General features: G+C 42.7%; 1 protein-coding gene across 2 annotated transcripts in view; it reads left to right on the top strand.

Moving 5' to 3' along the window:
• KIAA1614 (KIAA1614 ortholog) overlaps nt 1–16,572 on the top strand; it is a 248,508-nt gene that overhangs the window by 169,857 nt on the left and 62,079 nt on the right. For both annotated transcript variants that reach the window (XM_069232075.1, XM_069232076.1), the window contains exons 3-4: nt 442–505; nt 5,277–5,441. In XM_069232075.1, the coding sequence (XP_069088176.1) occupies nt 442–505; nt 5,277–5,441 (229 nt within the window). The remainder of the gene's footprint in view (nt 1–441; nt 506–5,276; nt 5,442–16,572) is intronic.

The following is a 16,572-nucleotide window of genomic DNA, read 5'->3' as shown; positions in this document are numbered from 1 at the left end:
CCTCCAGGCACCCTAAAGCACAACGATTTTTACTGTTTTTGTAGCACTCCGCGTGCTACTGGTAGCAGCTTCTGAGTGCATTGTCAACCTCTTAAAGTGTCATTTGATGTTACTGTTGAAGTATGATGGCCATTATGCAGGTCTCTGATATAGTTTACTCTTTGTAGTATATTAACAGTGAGTGAATCATGTCACATATCTCCCGTATCAGTGAAAAGAGGTTAATAGGGAAAGGTTACCAGTTCCATGTAATGGGTCATCAGTGGATTTTAATTGGGTGAGTCTTTCTCAAATAACCAAGCAGGTGTATCGGAGCATCAAAATGCTGCCAGGGCGGCAATCTAAAAGGTTTCTCTTGAAACCCAAGTTGCCATCTCCATTTTTTTATCACTAGGTTTCAACAATCTGTTTATCTGATGTGTTTTTCCTTCTGGTTTCTAGGGTCAGCGATGAATGACGTGGACGGAGATTCCGGGATTTCACTTCTGGATTCTGAAGGATGCAGGTATGAGTACTGAATGTAGTGAAGATAAGGGCACATGTCTTGTGGTAGCTACATTTGTGGATTTTGGGGTGGTCTTGTTTTCTACATTGGTTCTCCCTCCTTTTCACCTACACGTCATAGTGTGAAAACCTTTGCTTCACTGTTGTCTACCTCTCCATCCTTCACACCTGGGCATGCTTGTATCTGCGGGAAGGTTGAAAACTTTCAACAAAAGAATACCTACACTTAGAATATTTGGAAGTTCCTGTGCTCTAACTTGTCCCCCTGGGACCCTGCGACTAAACCTACCTTATCGACGATTCCCACGGATGCCGGACGACGACACTTAAAAAAACAATATAAAATTGGAAAAGATGGAATGATGGGTGGAATTGTTGTGAATGAGGCACATCAAAGGCTTGGAGTCCGAAAATCGCCATGAGCTCCGCAGTATACCCATATGCCTTTACAAATAGCTTACAAATAGTTTACATATAATTTCAGATTTATAGACTGAGTAGTTTTCATCTGCTTTTAGTTTGTTAGAACCATGCTGAAGATGTCCCTTTGATATGTACCTTCCAGTGACTTAGCAATATCCTCTGAATCAACAGCTACCTCTTTCCATGGTCCCTGCATCCTTAGTCCAGTGTCCATGTAGTCCAGTCTGACCGTTCCCTAGTCCCGGTGTGCTCCTGCCCCGGAGACGCTGTTCTCCAGTGTCTCCTTTTCCTTGTTTTCCATTAATTCCTTATCTTTCTCTCTCTGTCCCAGTGTTGGTACCTCCCCTTCCTGTACCCCATGTTTCCCTTCACACTTTCTCCCTGTGCCAGTTTCCCCCAGTCCCACTGTCTGCCAGTTCCTGTGTTGCTCTGCCCCTGGGTTTCTGTGCACAAGTATCTACTCGTCCCAGGTCTACTCACGTTTCCCATGTTTCCCTTTTCCATTGTGTACCTGGCTCTTCCCTCCATGTCCCATTGTCTCCACAACCAAGTTGCTTTGTAACCCTTTCCTGTGTCTTGATATGATATGACCACGTGGTGGTATGTACTCTTCCCATGTCCATGAATCCTTGTCCCTGTGTATCCATGAATCCGTGTAGTGTCTTGCAGCCCCCGTGTCTTCTGCTCTCTTTGTCCACTTGTTTAAGTTTCAGTATCTCTTTGCCCCTACAGAAGTATATGTTGCAGAATGCAATGCAATTTACATATTGAACTGGAATCTAACAATCTGAATGGCGCTGGGGCGCCAGTTGCAAAGGATAGAATGCAGTAATCACTGACTGCCCCAGAGCTCCTGCATCACGTTTAAGAGAAAATTATAAACCCAGGTTTTTCACACCGATTATCTTCTAATGTCTATACACACTGTTATTTTTTGTTTTCTTTTCTTAAGATTTTAAACGGTGACTTTGACACATATATAAAAATATGGACTGATATCGCTATAGAAAAATAATACGCTAAACAGCTAAGCAAGAAAGTCCTAATTCAAAGCTCCACAGCGATATATTGTTAGCTAAATGTTTACATTAGCAAAAAGTAAGCTGCTTTCTCCACCAAATGTACTAGAAAACCTTCATATCGCTACAAAACACGATGGTTCTGGCTGAAAATGTGCATTTTGAAGAGGATGGCGGAACTATGTTGGACATGGTGGGTGCTACTAGTCTTTCAGAGTTGATGGCAGACACATCAGACTTTCTTCTATTCGTTGTGAAGGTTTATTTTTTGCCATTTAATTATCAGACTGCAAATATAGTGTGTTTTCCTGGGTAAAATGCAGAAAACGGCACACAGAAGAACTGTGTCTAAGGAGGGGGCTCTTTCGGTTCTCGCCACGCCCCTTAATCTTTTTAAGCCTTTCAGGAAATATTCATTAGACCTTCCCTCGGCGGCTTTAGTGAAAACGCCGTTTGTGCTTCCATATGTTTACTAATAAGCCGCCCTTCTGCTGTAGACCGTTCTTCAGTTCCCCCCTGGACTCCTCCCCCCGCCGAGCCTGGATGTGCAGAGAAGTCGTGGTGGCAAGAGTTCTGAGGGAGAGAGAGGAGGGAGCCCTGCAGAAGGAGAGCGATAGATATAAAAGAAAATGTAGACAAACAGTGGCAAAGCCAGCAGGTCTGGGCTAGCTTTAATGTGCCAACGCATGTAAACACGGGAATTCACAAATTATATGTACATTCGCTGCATGCACAAATGATGTTTATCACATTACACCCTGTTGGCTTTGCCAATGCTGGGTTAAAAACTAGAGCAAGAAAGGGGTTCTTTCTGTTTAGGATGCATGCAAGTGAGAAAGAAGTGAATATGAAAAATTGTCTGATGATTGAGTGTACATTTCAGATGTGAAATAGTCTTTCGTGCATTCCAATGTGTGCGCTCGGTGCAAGGCAGACTGATACATCAAATAGCCAATAGCAGGAGGTAAGAAAGTGATACTGCCCTGGGTGGAGCCAAACCCCACTCTGTGTATATTTTACAGAATTTATAGCAATAGGCCTCGAAGACAGCAGCTGTGTCCAGCCAGACCTAATGTAGAAACAAAAAAGCAGCCAGAAATTAAAAGAGCCCCAATACTCCATCAAACCAGTAATGCCCTAAGGAAGCTGAGCAAGTGAGCCCAACTCTCTCTTGAAAGGTTTCCTTCACTACTTTATCCATCCGTGCACAGGTCCAGCCTCTCAAATTCCCAACCACACATCTATCTGCCCTTTCATGTTTCCATTATTCAGCCCTGCCAGGTGTCACGCATCTCGCATTAGAATAACGCATATCTGGTAATTTTCCCACATTACCGCAATGCCTGAGATTGTCACTCAAAAGAACCATGTCCTGAAGTGCGGTAAAACCTTCTTGTTCCAGTTTCTCACTTAGCTAGGTAAGCTCTGAGTCGTGTTTATCAAAGGGCACAAGGTGGCGGTGGTGTATAACGGGAGGCATAGGATTCTCAATATATTACATTATTTCTATGGTTCTCTCAAATTCATCGCTTGATTTAGTTTGCGAGAAAATGTCATAGTTGTTGAAATGTCACTCATGATTACACTGAAATTATTAAAGTGTCACACATAGCAATTGGAAACCTTGGCAGCTATGATTATTCACACCTTTTCACCATTCCTTTCATTCATTAACCACTACATCCATCTGTACACAAGTCCGTCCATCTACCCTTTCAGCTTCTCATCTGTTTATGTTTTCACCCTTGTATCATCCAACCTTTAATCCAAACATCCAGTCTTTCACTATTCACCCACCCATTACCATTCTGTCTATCCCTGTCCACGAGTCCTTCTATCAAGCCTGTCATCTGTGCATCCATTATTTTATCCACCCATCTCTCCTTTCACCCATCCTTTCAGCCATCTTCCGCTTCTCTTTTCACTCATTGGTCCTTTTGTCCTTCCTTCTTTCCTACAGTAGCTTTTGAGATGGCTTCTCAAAATCCATCTCTTGAAGCAGGTATCTCAGGTGGCCCTAACAATAGGCATCCTAAGACGCAGGTGTTGCTTAGAGAAAAAATGAACTTTAAATAAAAAAAACTCTCTTTGCTGCTAACTGCCTATCTGGACCAATAAACATGGGCAGTTTTCTCTCCATCTCAGATTTTTTTTTGTGCATATCTAGTTCAAATCACTGTTAACACTGAAGTCAATCTTAAATGTGTTTAAAAATAGATGGAAGTGGAATTTATAACTAATGTATAAAGAGTGCATCAAAGTCATCCATTTACATCGCTCCCTGGAACATTTGAAAAATGTCTAAATACAAAAAAAATAAAAAATTAATAATACTAGATAACAGACTTGTATCCCAGAAGTCGAACAGTGATAATTTTCAACGCACTGAAGAAGCAGTGAATTTGCCATTTATAGTTTTGTTTCATGATTGTGTGGTCTGGATTGGGAAAGGAAAGGGGTCAGTGAAAAGGAAAGGGTGAGGGAAACAGAAGTGTGACCATCTAAATAGTAAAGAAAGAGAGGGTGAAAGGAACTATGCAAACAGAGAGGTGAGAGGGAGCAGGGAAGGTTTTGTAAAAAAAAAAAAAAAAACACAGGGAAACCGAGACAAGGGGGAAAAGGAAACCAGAAAAACAGATACAACTCAGCGAAGTGACTCTAGGGAAATAAATAAGAGATTCCAAAGACACAGAGATAAGCGAGTACCAGAGCCGTTCCTTAAAAAAGATACGAGGGACAGAGAAGGAGAAAATAGGTCCTGGAAAAAGGTAGGAGGGACAAGGAAAGCCCAAGGAAATAGAAAGAAGCAGGCGACTACCCAAGAAAAGAGATAATGAAACAAGCGAACATAGTCTTGGGAAAAGAGAGTAAGAGCGAGAAGGAGGAGAGAGCGCACGTGCACGAGAGACACCCATAAAAATAAGAGACGGTGAAACGAGATGACATAGGAAGGTGTAAAAGAGAGCGATAGAGTCAGAAAGAAAGGGAAGAGGAGACAGCGCTGGAGAAAGAGACAGATCCAGAGAAACTAGAAGAGACAATAGAAGAAAACTATTTAAAGAGAGAACATGTAAGGTGGTAAAATGAAAAGGGAGAATACGAGGGAGGGCCACTGTGTGGAAAGGAAGCTTCGTTGAGCCACGGTCTTGTGTTCCTGCTCCTCGTGTGTCCCACGTCTCGGGTCTTTCCCGCAGACTGCAGCATGTGTGGCTTGTCCGAGCAGAGCGTCCGTGCCCCTGCTCCCTCGCGCTGCGGACAGGCACCTGTCGTCACTGCCAAAGCCCCTGTAATCCGCGCTTTTATCTCTTCCCTCCCTCCTCCTCCCGGTAGGTCGTCGGAGCCTCCGCCGGAACTGGCCCTGAGCGCCCGCCATGAACAGGCCAAGCAGCTGCTGCAGAGAGCGCGCATGAAGGCCCGGACCAGCCCGCTGCGTGCCAGCCACCACCTGCTGCCCCCGCCGCCGGCCGGTGCCACCGCCCCCGGGACAGCTGCATGGTAAGCGCCAGCGCCACACTTCGGTCCACGCGAACCAGACGGGGGGCCGGACTGGGAACCTAGAACAGAGTGGATGGTCTCTAAAGGGGCGTGGCCTATGTAATTAATGGCATGACTTGAACACATCATTTACGTGTCTGCGATTTCCCTAGTTTGCCACCCGACGTTTGGTTCCTCTCTGAATTTTCTGTTCTGGCTTCCAGATACATAACACAACAACTGATATACACCTAAAACCAGTCTGTAATACTGCCTTTGTCAATGTTAGCAGTTTAAGATAAATGCAGCCTGCCACCTCACGTCACTCAAGTTACTCGCTTTGCGCGTTGTGAATTCAGTTTGCTATCTCAACACCGCCCATAATGATTCTACAGTGACCCCTGTTCCAAAGGCCAAATCAGTGATAGTGTGTCACTTTCAACACCACACTTACAACACAATCACCCTGATCGTGCCATCTTCCCAAAGTAATGAAATATATAAGCTAAACCAGATCATACATACTCCCACTAAGATCATCACAATTATATGCCGCGCGCATAGATCATTTGCCCACACATAGATGGATATGGGATATTATAGAAACACATTTATGGATACTTCTTACTGCCGATTCTTTGCCTTTTGAATTCCTCAGGCTAGAACTAAAACTTTTCATAGCAAAAGCTCTCATGTGCAGGCAGGTGGCGCCCTGTGCTCCATGGCGACCTCGCTTTTCTTCTGGAAGTGACAGCATAGATCTGTATATAGGTGCCCCCTCACCTTTATTCTTTTCTGCGCCCGGAGTTCTCCTCCCAACTTCACTGGTTTGCACCTACTCCAAATTTACGGAATAGACAGTGTGCTAGGGAACAGTCCTCTACAAATATCACAGGTTGCTAGCCATGTCGCGACTGCGAGAAACAGGTATCAATCATAGATGCACTTGATACCTGCTTCTAGTTTCAAGGGTCTGGATGCAATTCAGAGTAGTATCTAGGGTCTGGATATGATCCAGAGTCATATGACAAATGCCTCCTAATGCGCCTAAAGGCAATCAAATGCAAAAATCGAGGTAGGTTGCTCTCCAACAGTGGACCCACTTCCAAGTTCCCGTTCCCACTTTTGATCCCACTTCAGGTCTCTGTCTTGTGTGAAGTCGAAGAACAATTCGTGACACAAGTGCAAGAAGTCCAAGTGGAACTCGTCTCCATCTCTCCATTCACACTCTGAAGAGAAATGATGCAGTTGGCACTCCAGTTACCCAAATGTGCTACCATTGTCCGAATCCGAGCCTGTTCAAGATTGATCCCAATACTCCCTGGGCCATTGTCAAGATCACAGCAAATAGAGTCCTTTAGGGATGTCTTGCTGCAACTTTTCAGGGCAATGCCAGCTCTCTCTAGAGCACATTCGGGCCCCCAGAGATGCAAGGGCCTTCAGTTGGATTCATGCCGACTGGTCTGCCTGGCACCAAGTAACCCCCACTGAGTCTGCGCTTGGCTCCATGCTGCTGCCAACTCATGCCTCTACCTCTGCACTGGGAAGCTTGTCAGTTCAGACCGATCCGGCATCTACTAATAGAAATGTAGCAGCCTGGGCCTGCTACTTCGCAGCCCTCATTGCCTTGTAACAAGCCCCTTTGATTCTGCTCCCAATGTCGTGCATGACTCATAGAGGGCAGAATTTTTTTGTTTTCTGTCTGGCCGGCTTGCAAAAATCTTAAGATTAGTCGTTCCTGCTGGTCCCACATACTCGTTGGTGCATGTGGACCTTGCAATGGGACCTACAACTGCAGTAGGCTAAGCGCTGGGGTAGGCTTTCAGGTGGTATCTTTGTTTTGATGAGACAAGCAAGGTTGTTCAGTGGTTGGTGTTGTACATCAGTCTGATATGTGGCAGATGGTTCTCCCTCTTCCAAATCAGTGCTCACAGAAGTGATGAATACATCATCTTTAGGTTGTGGTGACCATCTGGTAGAAGTGAAGGTCAGGGTCTTATGGTCACTGATGGAGCAAATGCGCCACATAAACCTGCTGGAGCTTCATGCCATTTGGCTGGCTCTGAATTCCATCCACCTAACTATCACCGGGAAGCCAGTTAGATCTTAGCAGACAATCTGACTGCTGTATGACAGTACATTAAGTAGAGCGGTGTGGGGTCAATAATCCTGTGCTCATGCATCTTGTACCAGAAGGTACTGCATTTCTTGAAACAGCTGACCATTCTGTGGACCCTGATGGGAAACTATTTGGCAGGCTCGCTGAGTGCCAGGGTGGACTAATCACAAATGGCATCTTCATCCAGAGGGAGTTCAAGTCATTTTTATCTGGTGGGAGTGCCTTGGGGTTGGATCATTTCACCACAGCCAAGAACACACTGTGTCATGATTATTGTGCACTGCTGTTTCACCCAAGAGATCCCTGGGGAGACACATTCCATTTGTAGAGGGACGCAACCTTCATACTTTTGCCTCTCCTGTCTCATGTTCTGAAGTTCAGGACAGACCAAGCTCAGATCATCCTGATAGCTCCAGATTGCCCCAGGACAGTGTGGAACCCTGTTCTGTTCAGTCTCAGCATTTGCTCCATAATCTGGCTCCTTTTTGCGAGGCCCTCCTGTTTCAGCAACAGGGGGTCCTGCACCTGAATTTCCACAACCTTCACCTCCATCCGTAGAGATTGAGCAGCACCAACTGAGTGGATTTCATTTATGCACTAAAACAGTGGATGTTATTCTTGTGGTTAAGCAATCTTTTACCAAATCCGCTCACTGTAGTCATTGAGAGAACTTTGTGTGTGGGTGCAGAGATCACCAAGTTGACATTCTGAAAGCCAAACTGTCAGATGTTTTATTTCTTCTATCTCAGGCCCAACCGGGCTTTGCAGTGACCACTGTTAAAGGTTATCTCTCAGCCCTTCGGAGCGTATTACGTTTGCCTGATCAACCTTTGTTATTCAAGTCAGCAGTTGTTTTTTGAAGGGTCTCAAAAATATATCTGTGCCCTTGATTAAGGGTCAGTTGAGCCCTAATTTGGTCCTTACATTCTTAATATGTACACCCTTTAATATGCTATACTGTTTTTCTATGCAATTATTGACCACCAGGACAGCATTTCTCATTAAATGACTTCTGTGTGCCCTGTCAGTGAGTTGCAGGTGCTGTCAGTGCAACCTCCATACACCACTTTTTCTTGGATAAATTGGTGCAGGAAACTTGTGCTACCTTCTTGTTATCCTTTTATGAAGGACAGCCGATCACTTTCCCTGCATTTTCCACATTCTTCCAAAGAAGAGGAGATACTTAACCAACTGGGCCCTAGAAGAGCTCTTAGCTTTTACATTCAGCGCATGAAGGAGCATCGTGTGGATGACCAGCTTTTTATTGCCTTTACCTGTGCTAATCAAAGAAAGGTGGTTCAAAAATAAACATTGTCCAGATGGATTGCCCTGTGTGTTGGAAATGGCCCGTTTTACAGGGTTATCCCCAAACGTTTTGCCTTCTTCCTCCTATTTTTTCAGATCTGTTTTGATGGCTTAAGGACTCTGGGCACTTTACCAGTGCTAAAGTGCAAGTGCTCCCCGTCTAAATTGTATTGGTGATTAGTTTATCCATGATTGTTATATTTTATTTATTAGTAAGTCCCTAGTAAGGTGACTGTTTGTGCCCAGGACCTGTAAGTCAAATGCTACTAGTGGACCTGGAGCACTGACTCTGCTAACCACATGAGTAGTCCTGTTAACATGTCTCAGACCTGCCACTGCAGTGTCTGTGTGTGTGCAGTTTTAAACTGGCATTTCGACCTGACAAGTGCACCCACTCGGCAGTCCCAAACTTTCTCTTCTACTACATGTGAGTCATCCCTAAAGTAATCCCAAGGCAGCACCATGGGGAAGGTGCTGTGTATTTAAAAAGTAGGATATGTACTGGTGTGTTTTACATGTCATGATAGTGCAATACTGCTAAATTCAATTTTCACTATTGAAAGGCCTATCTCTCCCTTAGGGTAACTTGTGGATTGCCTTAAAATGTCTTTTAAGTATAATTTCCCTTTGAGAATACATAGAGCTATGGATTTCGGGGTCTCAGAACTCACAATTTAGAAATACATCTTTCTGTGAAGCTGCTTTTTAAACTGAGTTTGAAAGTTCCACTTTTAGAAAGTGGGTATTTTCTGGCTTAACCATTCTGTGCCTCTGCCTGTCTGCTGAATACATGTCTGGGTCAGGATGGCAGTTGGGCTGTTTTTGCATTCACTCTAGACGTTCAGACAAAGGGAGCTGAAGCATGCCTTGCATAACCTGATGGCCCATCACCAGGTTGATGGGTTTTCCTGAGATAGAGGTGTCGGAGGAGCTGACACTTGCACCTGAAGAGGGCTGTGCCTGTCCTCACAAAGAGCACTCTCCCATCCCCTGGAGGGTGTCTGGGCAGAGCAGGGAAAGGCAGGGTTTTGTGCACTACAAAGACTTCTCTTTGAAGTTTGCTTACTTCAAACACAGAAATGGGTATAAGTACTGGATCTCTAACACCACATAGTTACAATCCTTCTGGACTGAGGACATTTTGCCAGGAAGAAGACCTGGATGCTGTAGGAGGGACTGCCTCTTTTCCTGTTGCCATGTTGTGCTGGTCTGCTGCTTGCTGCTTCTGTCCTGGGAGTGAAAGGACTGGACTTGGCTTTCTACACCCTTCCAAAGATTCTCCAAGGGCTTGGACTGAGCTTGCCTCCTGTTACGAAGTCTCAGGGACATCCAAGACTTCACCTGCCAGCATCTGGGCACACTTGCTGAGATTCCTGACTTGCCAAGTGGTGCCAAATCTAGTTCCTGGGCCCTTTGGAGTGAGTTCTGGTGCAACAAGGAAGAAACTAGTGTATCGACTTTCTGAACAACTTTGGTACAGGCACCGCTCTCTGACCATGTGCCCCTGCCTGCACCGGAGCAGTGGTCCCTCCTGAGTGCAACAACTCCGACTTACAACGCAGGCCCGCCACTGCTGCAGTGCCTTTGAAGTCCTGCCATAGTGTGAGTCCAGAGTACTGTTTCACCAACATCCGTGGCACCCAACTCTGCCGCAGCACCCGTGGCCCCATGGTGTGACTGCAGTACCTCCAAGTCGACGCCTCACGTCTTGACAAGCTGGATTTATCATAAGGAACTGACACCTCACCACCAACGCCACATCACCTCCTCTGAAACCGTAAGGAACCAACACCTCACCTCCCCTGCCTAGCAGTAAGGAACCAATGCCTCACCTCTCCAGTGGCAATAAGGAACCGACGCCGCACCAGCTCCAATGACGCCTCACCTCCCCAACTCTGTGCAATGTCTTTGTTTCCTCACCATTTTCCAGGGCACTGTAACCGGGGTGTACATGACTCAGTGGCAGGTCCTGCTCTCTTGTGGGTGGTGCCAGACTGTTGGAAGCAACTCCGCCAAGCCGCTTTGAAAGCCCCAGTTGGAGCTATTGTGTTTCTAGGCGCTATGCTACATTTAATCTTCGAAAATTTGTATCTTTACTTGTGCATGGTGGATTTTTGTCATTTTGGTCTTGTTTTCCTGAGATAAATATTGTCTGTGTTTCTAAACTGGTGTGGAGTACTTTTGTGGTATCTTCACTATGTTACTCTGTGTGTGTGTGTGTGTGTGTGTGTGTGTGTGTGTGTGTGTGTGTGTGTGTAAATACAGGATGTGGCTCAGGTGAAAATTTAAAATTACGGACAAATTGTGACCATTAAGCCTTTCATCTTGGAGCCATCTCATACTAAATGCTTCCAAAACAGAAATACTAATATGTGGTGACTGGAGAAATTATGACCCACTGTGCGCCTGGCCTGACGATCTCACACCACTTCCTCAATTATCCGAGGAAGTTAAAAACCTTGGAATTACCATGAACCCTAAGTTAACAATGAATGCCCAAGTGGACAGATTAGCACGAACAAGCTTCATCATCTTGAAGACTCTGCGACGCATCTTCCCCACCCTCGGATTTCCACACAGGGTGCAGGCTACTATCTCTTGTACTATCCAAACTGGATTATGCCAGTGGACTCTACCATGGATCATCTCTATCTATTGTGAGAAAACTACAACATATTCAGAACTCCGCTGCAAGGCTACCATTACATGTAAAGCCAGAAGCCCACATCTTCCCTACCTTGACAGCACTACACAGGTTACCCGTTGCCAGAAGATCCACCTTCAAGCTGCTTTGTATCACCCACAAAGCTTTACATGGAACAGGACCACTTTTTATCAGAAACAAAATAACCAAATACATTCAACAAATAAACCTCTTCTGAAGATTGGCACCCTGCCTTAGAACACCACCATACAAGAATAAGACTATAGGTGGTACATCCTTCTCCGTTCAAGCAGCCAAACTATGGAATTCATTACCCCCAAATATGAGATCCACAGATAACTATCTTGTTTTCATAAGACTACTCAAGAGTTGGCTCTTTCCTTCATAACCACCATATTCAAGTTGCAATGGACTGCATATGCCTGTGTTGATAAATATTTTTAATCTCATTATGTGTATATTCTAGATGTGTATAGTTCTTTACGAAATATGTATTGCTACTATGTCATAACAATAAATTACACACATATTCTTTAAACCTGTTTAACAGATGTATATTTACTCACGGTTCGGTATGTATATATATATATATATATGTGCATGTATGCATGTGTGTTTGTATGTATCTGTGTGTATATACATACACATGTGTATGTTATTCTATGTTTAACATGTTCATAGGTCATTGCATAGCTCCTAGATAAGTTGTTATATTAGATACTTATGAATCCCTGCTCTCGTTTTAATATCACACTGATCAAATGTTTTATTATCATAAGCATTTCACTATTCAAAAATTGAGGAAAGATAAGTAAATGCTAGAAAAGTACTTATTTAATTAACTTAAAATATTACAAATCTTGAAAGTCTGTGTTTATACAATACTACTTTTCTTCTCATATTTTTATACCCATTATTATTTTCCTTGAACACATATTCCATTACTATGTATTTCCATATCTATTTATTTATTACTCTAGTCCTACTGTACTAAAGAAAATTTAATACAAATAAATAAAATAACATTCAAATTATACACAAGTAAAGTAAAAAAAATAATAATAATGAATAAATAAATAAAATAAAAATACAAATAATGATGAAATACATATGTATATATAATATATATACATATATATATATATATATATATGTACATATATATATATATATATATACAGATCCAAAAAGGCGCGCTCTTCTCATGTCGGTGCCTGGATATTGAAGGACCTATTCCCATCAATAATCTTCACACCAGTTTGACAATTGAGTCAAAATTGCGGCACTCACAGGATTACAGCAGGTTACTTTTATTTCATGACAGGACCCCAAACAAACTAACACCAACGCGTTTCGACCCTCACGGTCTTGATCACGGTAATTAACCAATCCATTACAAGCACTATTTATACTAATCCTCTAAGCCTTGCCCTTAAGTGGCATTCTGGGATATGTAGTATATACCATGTGTGCTACTTCTAAAGCCAAACACCCTAACGTGTGTTTCATATACAAACAAAACTAAGAAATAAATAAAAAGAAAGACTTAGTGCACATAAACAATACTATTAAAGCAAAATTGACCGAACATAAACAACAGCTATTCTATTCATCATTCCAGACTATTTTTTTGTACCACTTTACACTTTGCTTGCAATCCCCCGTCAACAATGTCCATAACTGTTAACAATTTTTATTCCAAATAATTTCTCTTTCCCCATTGCTCTGTAGGGATTCACTTCCCAATTACCATTTCACTTATTTCAATTAATACACCTCATTCAATTTTCCATTAACAATGGGAATTAATCCATGTTATACAACCAGGTTTTAAAGATGACAATAGAGATCCTCATCGTAATTTATCCCAAATGGCATCTTAGTCTTTAACCTAATAATGTATCTGGATTCCAACCGTCTTAATCTTTGAACCCTTTCGCCACCCCGTTCATGTTTTTGTATTGTTGCAACACCATAATACTTCATGGACAACCAGTCGAGTTGTGAGTGAGTTTTTAAATGTTTGGTCATTGCATATGTGGTATCCTCATTACAAACCGCCCTTATATGTTCCAAAATACGCTTTCTTAAAGGGCATACAGTACTCCCTACATACCTCAGACCACATTGACATTCCAACACATATACCAAAAAAGAAGTTTCACATGTGATTCTTGCTCTGATTTCAATTTCTCTGCCTCTATAATCTATTACAGCTTTTTTATTGCATCCAATTCTACATGCTTTGCATTTTTTGCAGCAAAAGAAGCCCTTACTGCCCTCTGATAACCAATTGGGAGATTTTGGTATCTGTATATATATATATATATATATATATATATATATATATATATATATACACGATTATAAATAAATAAAAATAATATACATTTACTCTCTTGTAAGCTTTACTTTGTCTACCCATCACCATATGTCATGTCTCTATCAATCTATCCTCCATCCCCACTCTGACTCATCCCAAACCCATTCTAATACTTTCATCTCCAAAATAACCCTGCCTAAGCTCTTCTCTCCTCTTCGACATCTAGCTCACCCAAACCTCAGTTTACTACCATGATCTCCCAAACAACACTAATAAATTCTCCCTCATTTTTCTCACCTTTGATTAATCCAAAACCCCTCCTGCTACTATGATCTCCCTAACCCTTTCCACGGACTCTTTCCTCCTCCATCTCTCCTTTACTCATCTCAAGCCTCATCCTGTTACTATAAACTTCCTATTAACACTTCTGGATTCTCCCCTCCTCTATCCCTCCATTACTCTAGTACATCCAACTATACAACTCACATATCCTCTGCTCAAATTAACTTATAATAATACTAAAACTGTACTCATATTTCCCTATACTAATCCACCACTAATTCCTCCTTGGTTCTGAAGTAGCGTGCTACTCGCCAAACAGCGCTTCGATGCCTCGTCAGTGGTCGCAAGAGCTATATAAATACTAGTACAATTACAATGACATATTGCCTCTGAGGTAAGCCTAACTATTTGAACCAAGCTACAAAGGGGATGAACAGGGGTTATCTTAGCTGTGTGACTCCCTTACCTTGACTAGAGTGAGGGTCCCTACTTGGACAGGGTTCAAGCCACGGCCAACCAGAGACTCAAAAGCCACGGCCAACCACAGACTCAGTTTCTAACATTGTGCACAAAGACATGCTATTCCTTGACCATAAAGGAACAAGTCCACCTTCATACCCATTCCTCCAGATGGATTATCATCATAATGCAGGTTAGATGACTACAACCTCTTACAATCATAGATAATTTCTCCATCTTCTTTAATGCATAGGAGATATGGTTTAGTTGGGGTGGGATGCAAAACATGTGCATACTGCATTTGCGGAAAGTATAATAATTCCCATTCCTCACTATTTATCTGCTTCCTTGTGCACTTACAAATGTGACGCCACTCCTTCCCTTTTAATATTTTGTTTAAAGTAGTCCTTTCACGGCATCAGAATCTCCTTGCTCACCTAGACCCCACGGCATTGAAGTTAGAATATTAGTTTCCGTAAGTCTTAAAGTATAAGTAGTTAAACCAATCTAGGCAAAAGCCAGAAAGTGGACAACAAACGCATGTTACAAAAAATAACTGGAACAGATTTGTTCATTAGTAGCCATTAAACATATACTTCAATATTTATGATGCTTGATTAATGAGTTGTTAGCCTTTATCTCCATTAATGTGGCATTCGCAAGACACATACAAAATCATGAGCAGGCTTAAATATTTAGAAGTCCTGTCAAGAAAGCTTTAATAGCTCTAACTACGGGGTGGCAGTGCCAAATTGGGTACCTAAATATTGTGTTCTGTGCATATGAACAGTATTTATTTATTGTATTAATTTTCTTTATATAGCGCACCTGCACATAATCAGTATGAGGTTGTTGCATTGAAGTAATGTCAAAATAGAACAGGGATTACTCAAGATTGGTGCGGGGGTGAGGGGGGAATTGTCTAACTGCCATGTCATGCACCTGTCTGTGATTCTAGTAAGCAGATAAACGAGTTCATGCAAATTTACAGTAGTTACATTAGAAGGGAATCCTTCTCATTTCTAGAAGCCAGAATTAAGTGGGATCAGTGTTTGGTCAAAAGAGAAAAGGCTGGTTCATTAACCAACAATTAAAAACTGGTGTTAAATCGTAGGAGTATGTATCATTTGTTCTTTGGTCGTAAATCCGTTTTAGGAAGCTAATATAAATATTTTCTGAATAGGTGGGTCTTCATTTGTTTCATGAAACTGCCGAATAGGGTCGGAGTTCTGAAATCAGGGGTCAGAGAGAACCTAGTAAAGAGGCAGTGTATGAAAAGGACTCTTCTTCTGCGGTTGTGGCTCTGAATTTGGGAGATTCCGGTAAGATGTGTTGTGACATAGATCCATTGAGCTGCTATGGATGGCAAGAAGATCCGCAAGCCACTATTGTGCTTAAATCTGAAACCCAGAGGCTTCTAATGACTGTTTCCTTCTTAATTTACACTACAGTAGGTGATTTACAAATAATTTTCAATAGATGTACCTTTTTTGCAGGTGCATAATATAGGGTGGTTCTGTGAAAGCATCCCCAGTCTTTGCCTAAGGAATTTCTCAATTTCATTTGAACTCATCTGTTAACTTGTCCACTTTATGTAAAGCAGTGGCGGTTTCTGTGCACGGGTGTCGGGGCTCCTCCCCCCTTTATATTCACAATTAAAAGAAAGCAATCATTCCAATGTTAAATGTTTTTAATTTTTAAAAAACCCTCTTGTAACTTTAAAGAACGGGGAGCACTGTCTGCCCCACTCGCCGACACCAGTGTTGTAGTTCCTGTGCTTAATAACAATGCAGACACGTGACTGACACTTTAACTGCTCTCCCAGCGGGCCCACAGTCTAAGTATTTGCTGGGCTGACAGTCTCACAGCCCTGAGGGCTGTGATGTCATCAGCTCGGCAAAGACCCAGCATCGAGGCCCAGTCTCCACCCACTGATGACGTAGAGGTAAAGTTAGCCCTGGGCGTTTTTAATGCAAGCCATGTAGGGCTTATCCTCCAC

This window comes from Pleurodeles waltl, chromosome 4_2, assembly GCF_031143425.1.
Source record: "Pleurodeles waltl isolate 20211129_DDA chromosome 4_2, aPleWal1.hap1.20221129, whole genome shotgun sequence".
Lineage (NCBI taxonomy): Eukaryota > Metazoa > Chordata > Amphibia > Caudata > Salamandridae > Pleurodeles > Pleurodeles waltl.
The sequence above is the reverse complement of the archived record's forward strand: the minus strand, read 5'-3'. Positions and strand labels throughout refer to the sequence as shown.